This window comes from Anolis carolinensis, unplaced genomic scaffold (assembly GCF_035594765.1).
Source record: "Anolis carolinensis isolate JA03-04 unplaced genomic scaffold, rAnoCar3.1.pri scaffold_8, whole genome shotgun sequence".
Classification (NCBI taxonomy): Eukaryota; Metazoa; Chordata; class Lepidosauria; order Squamata; family Dactyloidae; genus Anolis; species Anolis carolinensis.
The window spans coordinates 30,863,257-30,886,890 of record NW_026943819.1 but is presented as its reverse complement, the minus strand read 5'-3'; the positions used below and the strand labels follow the sequence as shown (position 1 = coordinate 30,886,890).

Here is a 23,634-nt window from a genome sequence, read left to right as displayed (position 1 = left end):
GGTCTCCCTGAAGGTCTCCCTGAAGAAGTAATTCACTCATTCCAAATATCTCGCCTTTTCCTGACACTGTGGTCCTTTTCTTCTTTGCTTTTTCGCAAAGCGCAGCCCGTATTTCCAAAGGGGTTTGATTCTGTTATAATTCCGACGTCTTGGGGCCTGTTTTTAGTTGCCTGTGTTTTCTCACCTCTAACTCTTTTTATTGTGGCCTTAAGTCCCAGCTTTGGGGCAAAAGAAGGGTCCAAACAAAGGGATGAAGGACAGAGGGGTGGATGGAGGCCTCTCCAAAGCAAGTGGCACCTGCTCCGGCCAAGCCTGGTGAGCCACAGCCACATAAGTTAGCTCAAGGGAGCTGCAAGCGCAGTTTGGGAGCCTTGAGGGGTGAGTAGAGATGGGGAGGCCTGGAAAAATGGGGGAGGGGGGACAAGTAGGTGGTGAGGAATTGTGGGAGCTGCAGAGGGCTCGCGTTGACCCGGCATGGCCCGTGCCCCTCTGGGGCAATCTCTTCCACAACCCTCTTTTTCCTTATATTGAAGCGGAATTTGTTTTTGGCTCTGGTTTAGGTCCAAATCTCTGGAGCTGCAGAAAACTCACAAAAGGTTCTGGCTTGGAGGAAGTCCCTCCAAAGTCTCCTGAGCAAAGGCAGCAGTCGGGAGAGAAGAAGGCAGAAGTCCTGGGCTCCTGGGCTGGGAAACTTCAAGGGGCAAGAGCAGCCGGTCCTTGCAACACGCGGAGGCAGGAGGAGGAGGAGGTTTTTACATGAATATCAACCTCGTTTGTGGCAGCCACAAAAACGACGACATTTCTGGAGTAGAACAACTACAGTAGAGTCTCACGTATCCAACATAAACGGGACGGCGGAACGTTGGATAAGTGAAAATGTTGGATAATAAGGAGGGATTAAGGAAAAGTCTATTAAACGTCAAATAATGTTATGATTTTACAATTAAGCACCAATCATCATGTTTTACAACACATTGACAGAAAAGGTTCAATAACGGTAACGTTATGTAGTAACTACTGTATTTATGTATTTAGCACCGAAACATCACAATGTATTGAAAACATTGACTACAAAAACATTTACTAAAAGCCAGACTGCATTGGATAATACCGAGCATTGGATTAGTGAAGGTTGGATAAGCGAGACTCTACTGTACATGCAAAGCAAGGACCACACAATTAAACATGAAATAAAACTTTCAAACCAGGAACAGAACATTTCCCAAATTTTCTTACATAGTGTAATCACAATGTCTAGATCAAAAGAAGTCATAAAAAATAAAATAAAAATTAATAAACAAATAAAGTCACAGATGCATCCCTTTCTGTGGCATGGCAAGCAAATGGGATCACAGGTTCTTTCTGAGTTTAACTTATAAATAATATACGTCCAATGCCTTTCAATGGGCAGAGATGTCTTTGGAACAGAATGGTAACCCAAAAGCCCTTTTTAATAATGAAATAATTTATTTTTCTAACCGTTGAACAATACAGAAGTATACATATACACAGCAAGATCATCTAAAACATGTAGTTTCTAAAAATGCATGTGCTAACTGTAATAAAAAGCACCATTGTAGGTCTTGACACAGGAATTCTTCCTTTCCTTTCTTAAAATGATGTGGTGTTTACATTTGGAACTGAATGCCTGGAAATTAAAATGTTCCTTGTTTCTCCCCATTGGATGCTACTGTTTCAGCTGCATTTCAATTCGGAAGACTCCAAAAAAGGAAGCTTGGAAAAAGTTCGGAAACAGCGAGAGTTGCTCAGAGCACCTGTTATCATCAAGGTTCCTTGGTCAACTACAAAATAATAATAATAATAATAATAATAATAATAATAATAATAATAGATAAGCAAAAAGAAAATGATAAAGAAGAAAAGGCCAAGCTTGTTCACTAAATGGGTCAAATCTTTGGACACTTTTTTGAAAGGAACGTTGAAGCAGAGCCAAGCGGAGACGAAGGAGGCGGCAGCCAGGGAAGCACTTGCTTTCAGAAATATTGTTCAACCAGACAATATTCATTCAACACAAACAGGAAGAGATTTTCGCTTGCCTGGCCCTTCCTGTGGGACAGTTTTGCCCTCCAAAACCAACAGCCGCCGACTGGCATCAAACAAAAAGCAAAGCGATTCCTCAGATCAAACACAGGAAGAAGAAGAGGAGGAAGAGGAAGCAGCACAATTCATCGGGAGAAAATGCACAACTAGATATATCGATATATATTTTTAAAAAGCAGGATTCATACCAGTACAGTTAAGTGTCAAAACCTGAAATTGGTTACCAAAGGAAGGGAGGGGGGCGAACAAGAGACTCCGAGTCCCAAATATTGCTAGACTGTACACCAGGCCCCTCCGCTTAGTCCCACTGAGGCAGCAAACGCTTACAAAAAACCCCATTCCCCCATCCGTCCGTCCGTCTGTCCGTCCAGAGGACGCAGGGCTTTCCAGAATTCCTTCTGGCTGTTTGTTTTTGCAGAGATTTCAGTGGAAAACACAACAGATTGAAAGCAGGGAGCAAGGAAGCCAGGGCGGCCCTTTGGAGGACAAAGTGCTAAAATGGCAGTTGGCAGCGGAGGGAGGGAGGGAGGGATAAAAGAAAAGAGGAAGTAAGGGAGGAAGAAAAGGAAGGGAGAAAAGAAGAGAGAGAGGAAGGAAAGGAGAAAAGAAGGGAGGGAGGGAGGGAGGCAGGCAGGCAGGCCCTGGAAGCCTTGGCAGCGCCTCGCATTAAGTGCTTTTGAAACTGAATCTGGGGGAAATAAAAGAAGGACGAGGTATTTGCACCAACCCTGGGAAAATTAAAAAGGTCCACAAGATGCGACAAAACCAGTGCCTCGAAAGCTTGGCTTTTATCAAAAGGGAACGGGGCGCGCTCAACTCCGGAGGGCAAAGTCAAGGCTCGTCGGCCTGCCTCTCGCCCACCGTCCATCCGAGCGGGTTTGGGATTTCCACCCAACAAAGCGCGCCATGACTTGTGTACACAGGAAATGCACACGCATACGCACACACACACACACACATGTCCAGCTTATAAATACAGGCACAAGAAACAACCCGCAGCTCCCTTCCAACAATCTACAAAAATCTTTTAAAGTTTCCTGCAGCTTATTAAGAATAATGCTGGTGGATCAGTGAATTCGAGAGAAAAGGCTGGCCGGATCAGAAGGTTCGTGCCTCTACGGCCCGGTTCCCATGTTTGCCGGGGGACCCGGTTCCTGATCATGGGGTCGCGTTTGGGGTTCCAGATCGTGGAATAAAGCACGAGACGGGGCAGGTTGGTGCGGTCTGGAGCCGCAGCCACACAATCCTTTGTTTCCCTCGGTCAATTCAGCGACTGCCAAATCCAGAACACGCCTGTTGGCTTCTGGGAGCTGAAGTCCAACCGGCCAAAGGACCAAAGTGTGGGAATCGCTGGTCCAGGTGGTTCCGAAATGCATCCCTCCCTCTTTAGGGTCGTTTGCCAAATTCAACGTTTTCCTGAACCACCACAACTCCGAAAGGACCGCGTCCAGACAGTGCAAAGATCAACAGCAGGTTCACAAATCAAACCCAATCCCACAGCATTGTTCAAAAACTTAAAAGGGAAAGGATTGGGAACAACCCGCTAGGAATCTCTCCTGCCCAAACTCTGCGGAAATGCCTTCCTTTAGTATCTGGGAAGGAAGGAAGGGAGGGAGGGAGGGAGAACAGAAGGGACCCTGCGAAATCCAAAGCGGGTTGCGCCCAAATGAAATTAACTCATAAAAGGCACAACAATTCATAGTATAAAAACAACCGCACACACATTAGGTTGAATCCTTAAGACTTGGTACTTCTAAGCCAACAACACAAATCTCGCCATTCAGATTTATCCCACCAAAATTTCAAAATGTCAAGGTGGCAACATGGAGTTGAATTTGTGAGACGGTTTTGTACAAAGAGAGAAGCAACTCAAAGAGTTTCAGGGAGGAAACAGGTCGGGACCAAGTGCCTCAAAGTGCAGCTACTCGACCCCTTCAAAGTTTGCCAATTGGGAGTTTGCTCTCTGAAGGGTTTTCCGCTTGGACGCAAAGCCCGCTTCCAAGCACAGAAAGGAGGCTTCCGAGAAGCAGGAGTTCAGTGCAAGTCTGCTGGACCTCTGAAAAAATCCAGCTGGGTTAATTATTATTATTATTATTATTATTTTTAAAAAGATAGCACGCTCCAAAAGAAATTGCTTTGGAGATTTTTAGCAATCCACTAGCTCCACTTCCGATCTCAAAAAACGTATCCCGTAATAGCTCGAAGGAATTTCAAATGTAATTCTTAGGCTTGTTTGGGACTTTTGAGGAGGTCCGAGCAGACCTGGGCAGCTCAGGGTCACCTGCAAAGTAGCAGGAGGCACAGTCCAAAGCTAAGAAAACTATGTAGCCCTTTCAGAGGTGCGAAACTGACCAACTGACCGGCCAGCCGGCATTTGGGGTCCTCAAAGTGCCGGGTGGGAGAAAGTGGGCTCCACGTTGGAGGGGCAGCCCTCAAAATCACTGGAACCTGGGTAAGTGGCACTGCATTTAGATCCACAGCAAAACTAGGGAAAGCTATGGACTGTGATGCAGAACATTCTCTAGGCAGCTACGGAAAAACAAAACCATAAGAAAACAGACCTTACGTATATGTATGTGTGTGTGTGTATGTATGTATGTATGTATGTATGTGTATATATATACACAAAACATACACACACACACGAATAACTGCTATTTCTAGACCGCATTGTGATGTACATTGGTGTGTGCTCCATCTAGCCAAAGTGAAGGATGCTATTGCTGCAAGGCAACACAGACGGGACTGTGAAAGGGGCAGAAAAGAAATAATGCTTTAAGGGCCGGGGAACCCCAAATCCCACCTGCGAGCCCCTTCCTTGAGCAGGGCTCTCAGGCCATTTAAACAGGGAAGGAAGTGCCCGGGGGGGGGGGGGCACAAGGCCCCTTGGCAGAGCTGCTGCTTTCAATGCAGCCTTCTCTGCCACTGACTCAGAGCTAGCACAGCTAGGCTTCCGTCACTCCGTTATTGCTGATTTTTAAAAAAGTAAACAGATTGTAGACTCGGACCAAGGATACAAAGGAGGCATAATTCTTTTGTGCTCAGTGGGTGGAGAACAGCTTTGTTCATCTCTCTGAGGTAGAAAGATTTGTCCCAGAGACAAGAAGCAGGATGCGGCAGCGCCTAGAAAAGCGGCCAGAAACAAGCTAAAGGGAAATGCAGTGGTCGATGCAGAGAGACGTTGAGAGAGGATTGAGCGGGAAGAGCATTATTTGGTCTTTTAAATATCAAGGTGTGTTTGAGGGAAGGCATCCGATGGAGGGGAGGGGAGGGAGAAGCCACCTCCGACAAGACCCTCCAGCTGGGTGCCATTCCCGCCCCACTTCTGCCCACTGCCCACCTGTGGGGCTCACGGGGAGGGGGGGGGGCAGGAGGGGCGCCTGAAGAGGCTTCAGGGCGGCTTACAGGGAGCGCAGGGGAGCACCCGCTGCCTTCCCACAGAGACCCCGCCTGAGGCATCGGGCAGTCTGGCTAGGGCCACCACACGCTTTCCAAAGGCCAGTCGAGAAGCACAGGCCACAGCAGCCAAGGCAAAGGGGTGGCCTATCGCTATTGCTGCAACAAGATTCTTGGGACTAAGAAATTTGGTTGGAATGTTCAGTCTCACCGAGATGGATGGGTGGGCAGACGGACGGGAAAGGGGAGCTAGTGGATGCCCTGGGGGGCGCGGCGGCTCCAGAGAGTAGCTTTGAGACCCACAACCCTCTGCACCAGTTCCAGACTCAGGCCAAAGCGGGTTCGGGTGAACGAGGAGTTTGCGTGTGAGAGAGAGAATCGTGGGGCGGTCCAACATACTACCTAGAAAGATCTGACAAGGAAACAGCGACGGATGGAAGGAAGGAAGGAAGGAAGGAAGGAAGGAAGGAAGGAAGGAAGGAAGGAAGGGGGCAATGCGGGGGGGGGGCTCCTTATAGGCCCAGGCAGGCCGTGAGAGTGTCCGGGGGCTTTATTCTCTGCAGGCCGGCGCTGGAATAGCCTTCGTCGCTGCAGAGGCTCTGGAGGCTGCCCCTCTCGTCCGAGTCGCTGGGGCTGCTGCTGCTGCTGCTCCAGTCCAGCTCCCCGGCCAGATCGTCGGTGCTCTCCACGTCTACGTCCACGTCTTCTTCTGCCGACGGAAAAGGAGGAGGGGATGTGGGTCAGTCATGTCTTCTATTTGATGCTATTTATTTTTACCCCCCCCCTTTTTTTCCCGTGGGGGCTCAATCTGGTCACAACTCAAAAGCTTTGAAAAATTCAATAGTCCTGTGTGGATTTAGGCTAAAACACATTTAAAACATAATAAATACAATTAAAATTGTGTTTACATCTCCCAGTGCCCCCAGAACTGCACCCACAATGGATTATAGGAAGAACAGACCAGAACTCCAGCCCTTGGTCCTAACGGAGACCACGTGGAGCAGGTGGCCAGTTTCAGGCTCCTGGGTGTCGCTGTTGGTGAAGAGAGCTCAGCAGAGACTGCGCTGTATGAGCCTCCTAAGGAACCACCAACTGCTGCTGTGCTCTAGAGAGTGTCCTAACCAATAGCACCTGGGCATGGCTTGGTAACTGCCCAGAGGCAGATAGGGAGGGGTTCCAAGGGTCACCACTTCTGCACAGAGAAGCACTGGCTGCCCCCTTTCTCCCCTCCTTGGGAGGTCTGTATAGGTCCCACAGCCTTAAGAAAGCTCACAACATTCTTGGAGATCCATCTCACCTAGCATATTCTTTTTCTGGATTATTGCCACCTGGCAGGCAGTACAGGGTGCCAAAGACAAGGACAAACAGACTGAAGGATAGCTTTTGTCCTAGAGGCTACGTTGAACTCCACGGTTTCGCACTGATGTGGCATGGTGGGCTGTGCGGTGGTGGTGGGTTGAGGAGGGATGGGCGTGTTGTTTAGTGGTGTGTGCGGGAGAAGGCATGGATTTTTGTTGTGCAATAGCACAATGGCATTAAAGCTATTCTATTCAAAGCCTCCCCGGTGGCGGCAGCAGTGTGGCCCTCATCCTCCCCCAAAGGCCCATGCGTGGCAGGGAAAGGTCTTCAGCTGCCTGCAAAGCAATCCCAGCAGGGAGGGAGGGAGGGAGCGAGGGAGGGGGGAGGGGGCCCTCCTGGTCGGTCAGTCAGTCAGTCCCTCTCTCTTTGGGACTCCACAGCCTGGGCGGAGGCACAACCACCAAAAAGGCCCCCTCCCTCCTACCGTGTCGGTCGGGAACTCAAGCACCAGCCTCCCTCAACACCGTTGTTGACTTTGTACCCAAAAGCAGAGCCCCGCGGCTCACCTCTGTCGGAATCCGACCGCTCAGAGGACACGGCGGACCCTGTGCTGTCCGTCCGGATGCGCTCGATGCCCAGCTTCTCCAGCTGCCTCCGCAGGTGCCGCTGCTCTCGCTGCAACTGGTCTATTTGGTGGATGGCCCTCCTGTCGCAGTCTTCAAGTTTCTGTGGGAAGGAAACAGGCACAGTCTGGCTGGGACCTGAGAATGAGCTCTGCTCTGCGGCACCAGAGGAGCTCCAGCCGCAGGCTCAGTTCTAGCTTCAGCATCTTCATTGGAAGATTCAGTTCTAGCTTCAGCATATTCATTCAGACTTGGAAAGCATCTACTGCAGGCATGGGTCAACTTCGGCCTTTCCGCAGGTAGGCTGTTTGGAATGGTGGGAGCTGAAGTCCAAAACACCTGGAGGGAGGCCGAAGTTGGCCCAGGCCTGATCTAGTGCCATTTCCTGAACAATCTGAAGGCTTTCACATAAAGCATGTGTACCTTACTCACAAATAGGAAGAAATCATCTTTGGCTCTCTTATCATGATTATTTGCCACAAGGAATGATTATTACAGAACCAAAATAGTACTTTCTCATCTATGGGGGAAAGTCAATTAACTGAAATATGTACTAAACTTTATCTGTTAACTTTATTTATATTCGCCCCCCGCCCTCCCCGTGAGAACTCAAGGTGGTTGACAACCACATAATCCAATCACAGTTTAAATCAAAGCAAAAACAGCAAACACAATTAAATAGTACTGTGTGGATATAAAGTTAAAATACAATCAAGCTGTGATATTCTCACGATTTCCCCTCCCGCTTGTCAAGTCAGGCATGTGGAAGAGTATGGACCTCATCACACTAGAGCTTCGATTCACTTTAAATCCACTTTAGGGAGGGGCCTTTAAACAGCTCAGCCAGACAGGTCCTGAGCCCACCGAACTACAAACCCCAGGATTCTGCAGGAGGCAGAAACCAGACTGAAAGTGGATTCATGCTCTAGTGTGATGAGACAGCATAACTGTCATTATATGCCTATTGCATGTATGAAGAAAAAAAATGAAATGTGTTTTTCAGCGGAAAAAGGTAGCACAAGCACAGTGCTCCGTCCAGGAGGCGTCGGCCCTCACTCACTCACCTTTATGTGCAATTTCGCTTTTGTGAGTAAACTCAGCGTGGTGTGCCGGCTGGACTCCGGTCCCAGGGGCACCAGTCCTTTCAGCTTCTCCAGGCACAGCCGCAGATGGGCACGCCTGCGGACCAAGAGGGACAGGCCCTTTTTAGGCTGTGAGATCAGTTATTTTGACACCAATGTCACGAGTGCTTCTACACAACAACATGAAGGACCATGAAGCTCAGAAGCAAGAGGGAAGGGCACTTGCGGTGAGTCAACTCAGGGGCACAGGCTCATGCCCAAACCCTGGCCAGAACCAGTCCTGCTCACATGGAAAAGACTGCTCCTGTTTGGCTTAACTGCCTTCCCAAATTAGGGTGCGTGTTAGATTCGCGTAATACGGTAATCTTAGTGCTGAGCCAAAGCTAAAGGGAAGCTGCTTCAGGAGCGGCACCTGGAGCTCCTGCCATTTGAGGAGAGTCATCCCTCATTAAATTGCCGTGGGCCAATGCTATGAGATCCTGGGATTTGTAGTTTGGTGAGAGAAAACTACACCCCCCATGACTCCATAGCATTGAACCAAGGCAATTAAAGTGGATTCATTCTACCGCATAAATGCACCCCAAGGTTTTCCTTTCCATTCCTGGAAGCTTTGGTGTCCTAACAGTTTTGTTTTTAAAGAAAGAATCCTAAGCAGGCAGTCAATATAATGCGCACCATTTTTGGCCAAATTACAAAGAGTGCACTTTTTGCTACTGCGAATTACATTTGCCAGCAAATTCTTTTTTGGGCTTCAGAGGGTTAAAAATTAGATTTGATCACGCATGAGACTCAAGATGAGTAAGTTTTGGACTCTAAATTCTGATGTTTCCTAGTAAGGTTTTAGGGCAGCTGGAAACAGTGGCCTGATATATTATTCCTATGCTAGGTGCTCACCAACAAGCCGCTTCAGCAACCACAACAGCCAAGAATTTACTATTTCTGAGGATGACACGATTGAGGGCCACCCAGAAGCTGCAGGAGCCTGTCCTTTAAAACGTGGGCAGCTCTTCTTCCCCATTAAGCCTGTTAGCCGGCGGTGACCTCTGCCAATGCCTTTCAACCAGATGCCACGCTCCTGAAGCCTCCCCACTCAAACAAAGGCTGCGTGGGAGATGGCGGAGCTCTTCCACTCTGCTCTCTATAGGATCCGCAGTGCCCTTTTCGCCCACTTTCCCTCGACCTTCCCCTTCATCCGAGCCCTCCTTCTGCCTAAGAAGAGACCGGAGGAAATGGCAGTTTTACACAAACTAACGCCAGTTATCTTTTTGCATCAATCAATTCATGCAGAGATCTACCTGTAGATCCCAATCTACCTTCTACCCACCCTGCTCTACGAGGTTGGGCTATAATTTCTACAGAAAGGAGCCCAGGGACTGAGGCTTGTGGGCATGAAAGGCCACGCTAGATGTTCCTCTCTTAAGCCTGGAGGCCAGAGGGCAGGACAGGACACAGCAGGAAGCAGGCATGGCAATATCTGAGGAGCTCCAAAAGTAGAGCTCGGTTAACATAAGCGGCAAAAGCACATGGCAGGAACCTTTGAAGTATAGTCTGAATTGCTGAGATTAAGAGATTACGGAAGATATCAGAAAACTCCATAGTCCACTGAGGTCACACGTACATTTCTGCAATAGCTTCCTCATTTCCAAACATTGACATATTTCCTCAGTTCAGTTCTGAGAACCACACGTCAAGCACGAAAGAGATGAGCAAGCATTAGAGGAGACACAGATGACACTTTTCCAAGTCATGAGTAACCTTTAAATGCTAACAGCAGTGTGATCCATGACATCAAAAAAGCGAGGTCAGTTTTCCATTAAGTTGAGCTCCAGGCCTTGCATTCAAGGGCGCACTTTGTTTATTTCTCAGTTCAGAGCAGGCCTGGTCAACTTCGGCCCTCCTCCAGGCGTTTTGGCTCTTAGGAGTTTTTGTGGGAGCTGGAGTCCAAAACACCGGGAGGGAGGGCCGAAGTTGGCCCATGCCTGGTCTAAAGAAAGCCCTTTTCGCCAACATGGTCAGACAAGCTAATGCTGCGCCCTCTTTAGCTGTTGTGTCTTCCAATTGCTTCTGCCAGATGGTGACCCTGAGATGAACCTCTTCTTGCAGGGCTTTCCTAGCAAGATTTGTTCAGGGGGCTTTGAGCACAAGCCGCCCAGTGAATTTCCGTGGCTGAGCAGAGACCTAGTTCAGCACCCAAACCACACACCACACTGGCTCCCTGCGCCTCCTTTGGCCTGGTTCCTAGTTGTAAGCGGCATGGACATTGCCACAATCTTTAGGCTGTTTGTATGTACCAGTCTCCATGGATACAGCCTGTTTCTTTCAATAAGGGAGCAATGATAAGAAATCGATACAAAACAAACCATGTGGGCAAACAGAGGATTGGTGAAACATCTTGTTCCAAAGGGTCAGTGGGACAAATGCCGATATTTACGTTTGTGAGGCTGGAAGAAGTCTTGGCTGGATGTGAATACGGAGGGGGGCAGCCAAGTGGAATATAAGCACAGGGGACCTTTCCTGGAGGCTTTCTCTTCTGGGGTGAGTGGAAATCCAGCTCATGTCAACAGCGATCAAAAGGCTGCATTTGCCAATCAGAAGATATTGCTAGATCCTTCTTGCATAATCAAATGTTGCCAACACAACTAATATTAACTACAAATATTCCCTGACAGCTAAAGGGTGAGAGCATACATTAAACCTGGATAGTGAGGTGCCTTAAGTCATCTATGTCTTTGTCTATGTATTAAAAAAATTAGAGACAAATAACTGGCTACTTCTAGGCAGATACCCTCACTATTGATTATGTAACCTTCTCAGTTCCTCACATGCTAATAGTGGATCTCACTCAAACACTTGCAAATCCAGTTTGCTAGCTGCACCTTTTACACTAGTTTAACAGACAACAATTCTTTCTCCCACCCTGGACATTATTCCACAGGTATATTATATACTTCACTTGCTTGACTCCCATCAGATCCTCTGAAGATTCCAGTCACAGATACAGGCGAAACGTCAGGAGAAAATGCTTCCAGAACATGGAAAACACACAACTCCTCAAAATGATACCTCCATGGAGAACATGAACAGAACCCACAGACAAAAGGCCTATCTGGCCTAGCATTATGTTCCCCAGCGCAGCACCAGATGCCCTCGGGATTTTGACAAGGAGTGCACAGAAGCATGCTCCCACTCATGTTCCTCAGCAACTGACACACGAATGCATGCTGCCCGAACTCTGGAGGTCACACTCACTGCACCACCATGACAAATCTCCAATCGCCTGCCAGAGTGGGAGATGTCTCGTATTCTTTAGGTCTGTGCTTCTTTTTCCCCTCCGTTTTCAAATCGGGCTGCAATTTCTACAAAGAATGTGTAACCAATCCCTAAACATTTAACAAGCCTCTCAAAACGCCATAGAGGCCATGCCAAGAGCCATCCATCTCCCCATGTGCACAGGCATCAACCTCACCTTCTAGTCCACAGAAACACAAGTGTTTGAAGCCATTGCAGTCTATGAGAAATACCCACCACACAGGGCTTCCAACATGCTCACCCAGCATAGCAGACAGATGCCATGTACCCATACCATGTCTGAAAAGTGACTAATGTATGTCAAGATAGATAGCTTAAGTAGTAGCACAGGTACTCTTTCTGTGAGTCTCCTTGTGGAGAGAAAAAGCTGGGTATAAATAAACATCATCATCATCATCATCAGTCCAATAGGGAGCAATAACTGCTCAAATTGTACATAAAGTAATCAATCTGCTCTCATTCTGCCAGAGTACATGTCAAGTCATGAATAAATTCAGCCTGCTATAGATCAAGCCTTCCAACATTCTTGTGACTGTTAGAGAATGGCACACAAGGGGCATGGCAGTAGTCAAACCATTGGCTATTTCTGAGATCAAGCCCTTACTGGGAAATAAAGACCATAGGTCAGGCCTGGGCTAACTTCGGCCCTCCCTCCAGGTGTTTTGGATTTCAAGCCCCACAATTCCTAACAGGCTGTTAGGAATTGTGGGAGTTGAAGTACAAAACACCTGGAGGGAGGGCTGAAGTTGGCCCAGGCCTGCCTTAGACTGTGATTTAGTGAATGCCCAGTGGCAGCGCACATTAGGCAGTGCTTAACTCTATCCAGAAAAATCTGTCTCTCTAAAGTAAATCCTCTTTAAGATGAAGTTGTTGCTTCAGTTCAATGGGATTAAAATGTACACTGATTTTGGGAGTACTCACCTGTTCTTCTCCATTTCGTTGTGTGTTGATCTAGAGAAAGGGATGGAAAGACACAGAGGCTGATTAGAGTATGGAAAAGCAGGTGGCAGCCATAGTGTATCCAAACAATAAAGATTACAGATATGAGATTTCCACTTAACCAGTCATGTTCAAAGCACTTTAATGGGAACAATAGCTCTGGTATCTACCTCTCCCTGATGGTACTGACACTACTTGCACTTTTGGCCCAGTTCTTTTTGGAGCCAAAGCAGGATTTTATCAGTATATTTATTGTATGTGACCTCATTTGTTTTATGATTTGTTTTATTGTTGATTGACTTGTTTTATTGCTATATTTTTATATTGTCCGATGTCTGGGCTTGGCCCCATGTAAGCCACCCCAGTCCCTTTGGGGAGATAGGGCGGGGTATAAAAATAAAATTATTATTATTATTAGTATTATTATTACTATTATTGAAGACTTCAAGGAACCAGCTTGGTAAGCTTCATTATCATCTATGCAAACCCAACAACGTGAAGCCTTAAAACCAAGGGATAGCACAATCAGTTGCAGTGTGCTATCAATACAGTCGTTAACTGTTCTTTAGACCAATCTCTCCATAAATTGAGGCAAATTAAGCTTTTGAATGTGTGGCTGAAGGCTTTCAAGGCCAGAATTACTGGACTGTTGCTGTGTAGTTCTGGTCTGTGTGGCCAATGCAGCCACAACATTTGGATAAAACGCTGCTAGAACACAGCCATATAGCCTGGAATCCATGCAACACCCCAATCTTTAGAAAATAAATTATCCTTCAGGGGTAGAACAAGAACTGCTACTTTTCTGAATCTAATAGTTTCACAGAACATGGACTCAAGAAGCAGTGGATATTATCCTTCCCACATCTAGTACCTTCCATGTGTTTTGAATTACAATTCCTATTAGCCAAGACAGCACATCCAGTGGTTAGGCGTTACATGGAAGCACCTGGAGGGCACCAGGTTTGAACACAATAGCTTAGCAGAACATGATGCTCACTCCAAACCTGAGCAAAGAAGCATCTATGGTGGGAGTTAATCCTCCAGGCTGTACCATGGAATTAACACAGAACCTCTCCTTAGAGGAAGAATCTATGAAACACGTGACTGGACTATTTTTGCAATGTTTCCATGTCTAAATACAATTTTGTGCTTTCTGAACTGTATCTTTCCTTGGAAGAACACCAACTCTTGGTTTGAAAAATAATATGGGCTACCAGAGAAGTAAGTAAGTAAGTAAGTAAGTAACTTTATTCTTATACCCTGACACCATCTCCCGACAGGGACTCGGGGCGGCTAACAAAACAAATACAACAGGTTTTTTTTTGTTCGTGTCAGGAGCAACATGAGTTGCTTCTGGAGTGAGAGAATTGGCCGTCTGCAAGGACTTTGCCCAGGGGATGCCCGGATGTTTTTGATGTTTTTACCATCCTTGTGGGAGGCTTCTCTCATGTCCCCGCATGGAGCTGGAGCTGATAGAGGGAGCTCATCCGCGCTCTCCCCGGGTGGGATTCGAACCTGGCAGCTTTTAGGTCAGCAACCCAACCTTCAAGTCACAAGGCTTTTATCCCCTAGGCCACCGGAGGCTCCAATACAACAGTTAAAACACATTACAGTAAATAAAACCACAATAAAATTGACACTATAAAACAATACATAACAATGAACATAAAACTCATTTAAAAGCATAAAATGAGTACAGACATAGTAAACTGGAATGAACCACCAGGTTAATGGAGGGGTATAGTATGGAGGGGACATCTGAACTAAAGTACAGTAATATTGTTATAAAGTGCTGCGGGACAGACGACAAGATAGATAATTTTTTTAATCGTTTACAGGGGATGGGCATCCGGTTAATTATAAAGCAGGAACAGTGCGTGAGAAATATATTGATTTAATTTAGGACATGGGGGCTGAGTTATTCAAATGCGCACTGAAAAAACCAAGTTTTTAACTGCTTTTTAAAAGATGGAAGGGTGGGAGCCTGCCTGATCTCCCTAAGGAAGGAGTTCCAGATCCGGGGGGGCCACTACTGAGAAGGCCCGCTCCCTCTTCCCCGCCAACTGAGCCTGCGATGGAGGCGGGAGCGAAAAAAGGGCCTCCCCTGATGAACAAAGAGATCGTGCAGGTTCATAGGGGGAAACACGGTCACGAGGGTAGGTGGGTCCCGAACCGTTTAGGGCTTTATAGGTAAGCACCTGCACCTTGAATTGGGACCAGAAAATGAAAGGCAGCCAGTGGAGCTCCTTAAGCAGGGGAGTTGACCGCTCCCTGTAATTCGCTCCCGTTAGCAACTTGGCTGCCGAACGTTGGACTAATTGTAATTTCCGGGCCGTCTTCAAGGGCAACCCCATGTAGAGTGCAGATGGGAAGATGATGGGAGATGCAGAAGAGGAGGGGTTAACACTGAAACCCCATCCCAACGGCCCTTCCATGCCATTCCCCAGAGTGGAGGACATCATGTATCCTCTCAAGACCTGGCAAAATAGCAGGGTGAGGTAAGGACATACGTGTCACTGGGCACTTCCTGATCCTCATGACATAAAGGCGGCTGGAATGCAGTTTGTCCCCAGATAGCCAGAGAATGCCTACTGCAGAGACTTGGGTAAGACTTCTCGGAAATACTTTGAACTTGATTTTTTAAGTAATAATGTGTTTATGTTGCTTCATTGCCTTGGGGATGATTGTGGTCTGGGAGGCAATGCAGAAAGTGCCACAAAGAAATGCCTCCAACTGCATCTTCACACTGGATTAAAATGACTGAAAAGAAACAAAAGTGAAACTATTGCGCAACTTCTGTACCAAGTGGATTTGGGGTTTTTGCCAACTTAACGTGACTCAATAGCTCAACTATTCCTTTAATTATGACAAAGAATGATGTGACTTCTGTGTGTCCAATGTGCTCATTACATTGCTATTATATTTGTCCTGTAAGTGCCTGGGCTGTGTATGGCTGACATTTTTACTTGTGTACATACATTATTATTTTTTTGCAGAAGCAGGGCAATCCAGGGAAAAGAACCATTTCTTTTTAAAAAGGAAGAATTACCTGCTATTACTGCTGTTTTTCTTGGACTTGTTTCTTCTCTTGAAGGCATCTCTATCATTGGCGCTATATGGTAACATGGATGCATAGCCATGCTCAGCTTCTGGGGGAGAAAGAGCAACATCTGTTCTAGTATTCTCAACAGAAAAGACATGTCAGGAACGTATAAAGAAGCCCCTCAGAGGATCCCATTCTACTGTAAAACCTAGTCCCTTTATCAAAAACATCCAATTGCTTTAAACTCACTAGATATATTCTGAAAGGCCACTGTGTTTGTTTTAACAACCTCACATGCAATTCTTAAGATTACCAAAACAGTGTAGAAGAAGTGCATTAAACACTTACAACATACTAAAGTAAGAGCATGCTAGGTCAAGAACACCTCATTCCTAGCTGGTTTAATCATAGGAAAGAAATGACTGATGTTGCAAAACATGGTGGCACAGCGGGTTAAACCCTTGTGAACTGCTGACCTAAAAGGTTGGGTTGCTGATCTGAAGGTTGCTGGTTTGAATCCGCGAGATGGAGTGAGCTTCCGTCTATCAGCTCTAGCTTGCGGGGACATGAGAGAAGCCTCCCAGTAACACATCTGGCGTCCCCTGGGCAACGTTTCTGTAGACAGCCAATTCTCTCACACCAGAAGCGACTTCCAAGAAGCTTCTGACACAATAAAATGGTGTTTTAAAAGGGAAATTGTGTGGCTATGACCACAAACACATTTTTGTTTTGTTTCAACCTATAGATCTGTGATGAGAAAGATGCAGAAGACCCTTTTTAGTTAAATGTGAAGAATTCCTTCAAAACCAGGCTATAAGCAAGAAAGAGGGGGAAACACATTTCATTTCTGAGAGTATTCGCAGCTCTGGACTAGTAGCAGTATTTCTCCACACTCCGATCTCCTCACTATTTAGAGGCGTTGAGAACGAACCATGTCCAAGCCAGCCAAAACAAACAGCACGCACATCTACGTGTCCCGTGGAAGAAGGAAAGCAGGAGTGTGGCCGAAATCTAACCGCCTGTCCCAACAAAAGCCACTAAATGGACAGTATTTATGCAAACCTTGCTGATTCAATGTGTCTGCTCATCTGGATGAAGTGAATAGGTAACAGAAATTAAAAACAACATGATAATGTTCACTCCAGCAAGTTACTTTTTCCAAGATAGACATTTCCAAATGTATGTGATCCTTCACCATGTTCAGATTCAATGTGTTGCCATCAGCATTACTGCAGGGTAGGTTTGCAGGCATCCCTTACCATAAGCGTGTTCAGAGAGAGTGGAAACTGCTAGGCATGTCCTATGACTGTCACTATAGAGATATTCAATCTGCTTTTATTACTCCCATTGTACAACATGTCCCTGGCAGAAACCAGGATTATCTAAAACATCTTATAGAGCAGTGGTTCCCAACCTGTTGGTCCCCAGGTGTTTTGGTCTACAACTCCCAGAAATCCCAGCCAGTTTATCAGCTGTTAGGATTTCTGGGAGTTGGAGGCCAAAACATCTTGGGAGATCCACTGTTATAGAGGCGCAGTATGGATGTTGAGGAAGTAGCCCCAAATATATAATCCCCACCAAGCACACCCCCTTCTCCTTCATCCCAGAGCCCTGGCTCTTGTTAGCAATCGGGCTTAGCATGTTCCTCTCCCTTGGCCCAGCTAAAGGGAGACGAGAACGCCCACATGCTCCCACTGCTTCCTGATGGAGCTATCCCTGGCCCCCTGCCTTCACTTCCTGAGGGCTTCAACTGCCTTCTCCTCCTTGCAATCCAGTCTATGAACGGGGCTTCCTTCCGTGCCACAAGAGCAGGTATAGATGCAAGCCCCTCCCTTTTGCCCCAATTTGTTTCCTTCCTGCCCTGCTCTTGAGGAGGCTGCTACTACCAGAACCCATTTGCAGTCTCCTCCTTGCAACCTAGCCCCCTGCCATCTGGGCTTGCAAGGAAAGACCTGACATCGGGCAAAGGGAGGGGGCAAGAATGGAAGTGTTGGATCTTTCCTTCCTTGCCTGGGCTTGAAACAGCTGCTGCCAGAGTCCCATTTGCAGGCCAAAGTGACAGGGGGCTGGGTTACAAGGCTCTGGCAGTAGTCTCCTCAAGTGCAGGTAAAGAAGGGTCTAATACTGAGCAAAGGGAGGGAGCAGGAAAGGTGACATTGAATCCTTCATTCCTTACCTGTTTTTGAGGCAATAATAATAATAATAATAATAATAATAATAATAATAATATAATAACTTTATTCTTATACCCCGCCCCATCTCCCCAAAGAGACTCGGGGCGGCTTACATGGGGCCTTGCCCAACACAACAATATAACAAAAACAGCAAAACAATAAAACAAATATCCCAACAATAAAACATCAGGGAAGGAAGCCCTGTTTGCAGGATGGACTGCAAGGAAGAGGAGGCAGTCAAAGCCTGCAGTTCAAGGAAGGCGGGGGCCGAGGGAAGCTCCATCACTGGCTCCTCATGAGAAAACAAGGGAAAAGGAAGAAGCACATGGGTGAGCTTTCTCCCTTTGGCTCAGCCAGTGGAAGAGCTCTCGGGAGCCCATTCTGCCAGACTGGATTTTGAAGCCCAAGAACAGGAGCCTAATATTCGGGCTTTAAAAGCCAGTCTGGGAGTCTACTTCTAGCAAGATCCAGTCTACTATTACTCAAGGCCACGGCAGGCGCAGGACATTGAGCAATAGTATCGATCCAAGGATTCCCTACCTAATAAAAGAAATGCAAACTCAAAAATCACATTAATTTTTTTCATTAAGTCTCATTATGGTATTTTGTCTTTATATCACAAAATAAAAAATGTATATGTGAATGTTAATATGATTAAGACTTTCTAGTTATGTAAAGACTTTTTAAATTTATTTTTGTCCGGGTGGTGGGGAGAGGGGTTGATTGATCTTGATGGTTCATGATGTATCCAATTTTTGTCTCAGTGATCCTCGGTCTTTTAAAGGTTGGAACCACTGAGTTATAGAGTGGCTAAGTTTTGTGCGGCAGTTATAAAAATAAGCATTTTGTGGATGATGTTAGCAGATCAAGTTTTAACTTACTCATTTTATTATTCATACCCACAGATTTTATAAGTGCCCTATATGAAGTATATTGACGCCATAACATGGACTTTCTGCTTTTATGTTAACACTTTTTAAAACAATACTCAGTTTTTAATGTTTTACACTCAGTTTTACACTCCTGGTCCATGACTGTAATAATAATAATAATAATAATAATAACAATAATAATAATAATAATAATAACAACAATAATAATAGGAGCCCCCAGTGGCATAATGGGTCAAAGCCTTGTGACTTGAAGGTTGGGTTGCTGGTCTGAAAGCTGCCAGGTTCAAATCCAACCCGGGGAGAGCGTGGATGGGCTCCCTCTATCAGCTCCAGCTCCATGCGGGGACATGAGAGAAGCCTCCCACAAGGATGGTAAAAACATCAAAACATCCGGGCGTCCCCTGGGCAACGTCCTTGCAGAAAGCCAATTCTCTCACACCAGAAGCGACTTGCAATTTCTCAAGTTGCTCCTGACATGAAAATAAATAATAAAAATAATGTCAATTCAATGGGTCTGCCCTAACTGGGCATGGCAACCGGAAATGTGGAAATGTGTTGCATCTGGGTGTGTGTGATAAAAACCCATAGATAAGGGCCAGGTTAACAATAAGGAAAAGGGGGGAGCGGAAGTCATGCCGTGCACCCTCTCTGCCTTTTACTCCCTGGCTGATGATGCCAAGGCGACTGGGTGAGAAGGAGGAAGAAGGGGAGGGAGGGAGGGAGGGAAAACCACATCAGGAAAGACAGGCCTCTTTCTTTCTGCCTCCTCCTCCTCCTCCTCCTCTTTTGCCACAAAGAAAGGAAACCTACACAGAAGGGGAGCGGAAGAGGAGAGAAATCATGTCTTTGGGGCGCCCTGAAAAGGGGTTTATTTCAGCACCACGGAGCAGCTCTGGAATCCGTGAAAAACTCTGTGCTGAAGCCACACGAACCCACTGGGCTTAAAGGCAATGCAAAGCTCCTTCCCGGCCCCTTGTTTCTTTGATACTGAACCCGTAGGCCAACATGGCTTGCTCTTTGCAAATGGTAGAAGAGGAGGAGGAGGGGGGGATGGCTGCGAGCAGTGGAGCAGCCCCCCTGCTCCTCCTTACAATGGACTTCCCCCCCAAGCACGCACACACATACACACAAAAGATGCCTCACAACAACGCCTGGGACGCAGTGGTGGGAGGAAAGAAGGAAGGCAAGAAAAGGAACTCCTCCAAAACGTCAAAGCAAATGGCCTCAAAGCGAGCGCCAGGTTCTTTCTGATGTGGGGAGCTGCGCAGGGCGGAGTGAATTCTCCTAGGAGGCACCCCTGTATTTCAGGGAAGGAGCTGCAAAGGGCTGAACCCCACGGGCCACAAAACACAGAAGGAAAGGAGCAGGAATGAATTCACACACACACACACCCCACACACACATCAATTAATTGATGTGTTTGGCCTCCAGCTTGAGGGGATATTGAGGGAGGGAAGAGGCGGGGACAGGGAAAGGGGGGGTGGACTCGGTGGCCTTTGGGGTCCCTTACAACTCTAGGATGATGATGATGATGATGATGATATAGTAACTCCAGTCCTTTTATATTTGGCCACCTTCGTCTTGTAATCCTGGCCATTAGTTTGTTAAACCTTTTACTGATGGAGCTACAAGGAAATGAGTTTTTAATATATTAATTTTACTTTTAGTGTGTTTTTGGCATTTTAGGATGCTTTTAGTGGTTGAATGTGTCTATTTTGATGTACTGTCTGTAAAGTTTTCTTCCGGCAATTGAATGTTTGCCTTTCATGTTGGAAACCACCCTGAGTCCCTTCGGGGAGAAGACAGGGTGGTCTGCAAATAAATCTTATTACCATTATTATTATTATTATTATTATTATTATTATTATTATTATTATTCCGGCTTGGCAGCATAAAGGGGGTTGGCCTGGGGGGCCTTTAGGATCCCTTCCACTTCTGGGATTCTGCTATTATTGTTGTTGTTGTTATTGTTATTATTAGGAAGCAGAGGCTGGTTGGCCATCTGTTGGGAGGGCTTTGGCGGTGTCCTCCTGCCTGGGCGTTGGCCTGGGCTTTTCTTCCCACTCTAGGATGATGATATATCTAATATCTATGCAATCTCTCTCGCTCCACCATACCTCTTGCTGGGTGGCCACTTGTCGGGAGGGATCGGGCGGTGCCTTTCCTGCCTGGGGGTTGGACTAGATGGCCTCTGGGGGTCCCTCCCCACGCTGGGATTTCTAGGGAAGCGGGCCTGGGCCCTCTTCGCCCGGCCGGCCGGCCCGCCCTCCCCCCCCTCTCTCTCTCGGGGTTTTGGACCACAACACCCGGGATGGAGGGAGGGCCGAAGAGGGCCCAGGCCTGGCCTCTTTGGAGAGAGACCACCACCACCACCACCACAGGCGAGGCCTGCCTGCCTACCTACCCCTCTCCCTCCGCTCCAGGAACTCCGCCGCCTCCAGCAGCATCCGGATGTTCTCGCGCACCTGGGCGGCCGTCGCCATCTTCCTTCCTTCCTTCCTCGGAGAGTGTTTACTTCCCTTCAGCCTGACAGGCTCCACGCAACCAAGCCTGCCCCCGGCCGCAGCCCAACCCTCTGGCCCCACCTCCTTTCCGGGATTGGCCGGGATGGGATTAGCTCCGCCCACTAAGTGCCCCCTCGCCCTCGCTGATTGGAGGAAACACGCAACTACGAGTCGCGCCGCCCCCTGCTCACGGAACTCGATTCCCATTGGCCGCCTTCCTCCGTCGGGCCCCTGTTGTTTGTCTCTCGACGTTTCAGGCATTTTATAGCCCCGCCCACGTCCCAGCGCCTGATTGGACACGCGTCCCCCCGCCCTTCCTATTAATTCCGGACAACGATTGGTCGGGAGTTTTCAAAGGCAGGCGCTGATTGGCCCGACTGAAGCCTTTCTTGTCCTGGTGTTTTCTGATTGGTTGAGGGCGGCACAAGCCACGCCCACTTCTTATTGTTGCCGTTGTTTTCCGCCTCGCCCGCTGTCCACGTGTTCTTGCCAGTGAGGCGGGCCAATCAGCGCTCGGCTGCCAGGGGCGGACGTGAAATGGAACTAGGACTGGGCAAGACGACGGAAGCCCGAGTTGGCCAAGGAAGGGGAAGGCCTGAGGACCGACTCCTGGTTGCGCAAAACACAACGGCCAAGGCCCCGACCAAACCTGCCGAGGGTCGGCCCGGGTGTCCTTTGGGGTCCCTTCCAATGCTGCGATTCTATAAACGGGGCTGGATGGGCCTCCGTCGGAGGGATCGAGCGGTGTCCTTCCTGGCAGAAAAGGCTTGGACTGAGTGCGTGACCTTTCGGCGTATAAATACGTAAATAAGAAGCAACACCCTGAAAACTTTGGAGTTCCAGACATGGGAACTAGGGGCAGCTAACGAAGGATGCCTCCAGGCAAAAGGAGCCAGTAGAGGAAGCGATTCAACGCAAACTAGGGTGATTGACTGCAACATTCACGCTGGCCTCCAACTGACAAGAGTTCTTTCCAACCTTCCTTGCTTAGTTTCTCCATACCTCACAACCTCTGAGGATGCCTGCCATAGATGTGGGTGAAAGGTCAGGAGCGAATACTTCTGGAACATGGCCAGACAGACCGGAAAACATACAACAACCCTTTCGGCGATCTTCCAACTTGTGCCCTTCCTGAAAAATGGCAGAAAGAAATGTTGGGCTAAGTGCCCTCTGGGGCCTCTCTCTTCTGGGATTCTGGCACCCCAAAGGCTTCCTTTCCGCCAGCATGAAGAGACACACACGGACTGGCTGCAACGAATGAATGAAGGCAGGCAGGCAGGCGGGTGGGTTGGGGTGGTGGGCCACCTGCACACTTGGTTGCTGTTGTTTATTCATTCAGTCGCTTCTGGCTCTTGGTGTCCTCCTGGACCATCCCAGGCCAGAGCTTGAAGGGAGCCTGGCCACCCCCAGCTCCCTTCAAGGATCCCACCCACCCACCTTGCCCTTGGTCGGCCCCTCTTCCTTTTCCCTTCCCTTTTCCCAGCATCATTGCCTTCTCCAAGCTTCCCTGCCCTCTCGTGATGTGGCCAAAGTCCTTCATCCTTGCCTCTCATCTCCATCCCTTCCAGTGAGCAGCCGGGCTTTCTTTCCTGAAGGATGGACTAGTTGGATCTTCTTGCGGTCCAAGGCACGCTCAGGATTTCCCTCCAACAGAACAGTTCAAAAGTGTCTCCCTTCCTTCGCTCAGCCTTCCTTATGGTGCCGCTCACTCTCGCATCCATAGGTTACTACGGGTAGTACCATTGCTTTACGCGGACCTTCGTTGCCAGTGTGATGTCTCTACTCTTTGCTATTTTGTCATCAAGGTTGGTCATGGCTCTCCTCCCAAGAAGAAAACGTCTTCTGAATTCCTGGCTGCAGGCATCTTCGCACCTAGAAAAACAAAGTCTGTCCCTGCCTCCACTTTTTGTCCCTCTATTTGCCAATTATCAATTAGTCTGGTTTCCATAATCTTGGTTTTCTTGACTGCAACTGCAACCTAGCTTTTGCCCTTTCTTCTTTTTTCCCTTTAGTGAGAAGGCTCTTCCTCGCTTTCAGCTTTCAACAGAGTGGTATCATCTGCATATCTGAGGTTAATGTTTCTTCCAGAAATTTTAACTCCAGCCTTGGATTCCTCAAGCCCCACACGTATGTCGCATGATGTGTTCTGCGTACAAATTGAATAGGGAGGGTGAGAGGACACAGCCCTGATGTCCGTACTCCTTTCCCAATCTGGAACCCGTCTCCTGTTCCGTGGTCTTTTCTGACTGTTGCCACTTGGTCAGAGACAGACGAGGGGACTTGGTCTTCCCATCCCACCAAGAACTTGCCA

At 47.7% G+C, this 23,634-nt stretch overlaps 1 protein-coding gene across 1 annotated transcript; it reads right to left on the bottom strand.

The window, feature by feature from the left end:
- Positions 1-1,444: 1,444 nt before the first annotated feature.
- mxd1 (MAX dimerization protein 1) lies at positions 1,445-21,599 on the bottom strand. Its single transcript, XM_008122227.3, has 6 exons — positions 21,224-21,599; positions 15,759-15,858; positions 12,692-12,721; positions 8,444-8,558; positions 7,323-7,482; positions 1,445-6,166 (listed from the first exon to the last, which is right to left on the bottom strand). The coding sequence occupies exons 1-6, from the start codon at positions 21,582-21,584 to the stop codon at positions 5,970-5,972; spliced, it is 963 nt and encodes a 320-aa protein (XP_008120434.3). The 5' UTR covers positions 21,585-21,599; the 3' UTR covers positions 1,445-5,969.
- Between the last annotated feature and the right edge of the window lie 2,035 nt (positions 21,600-23,634).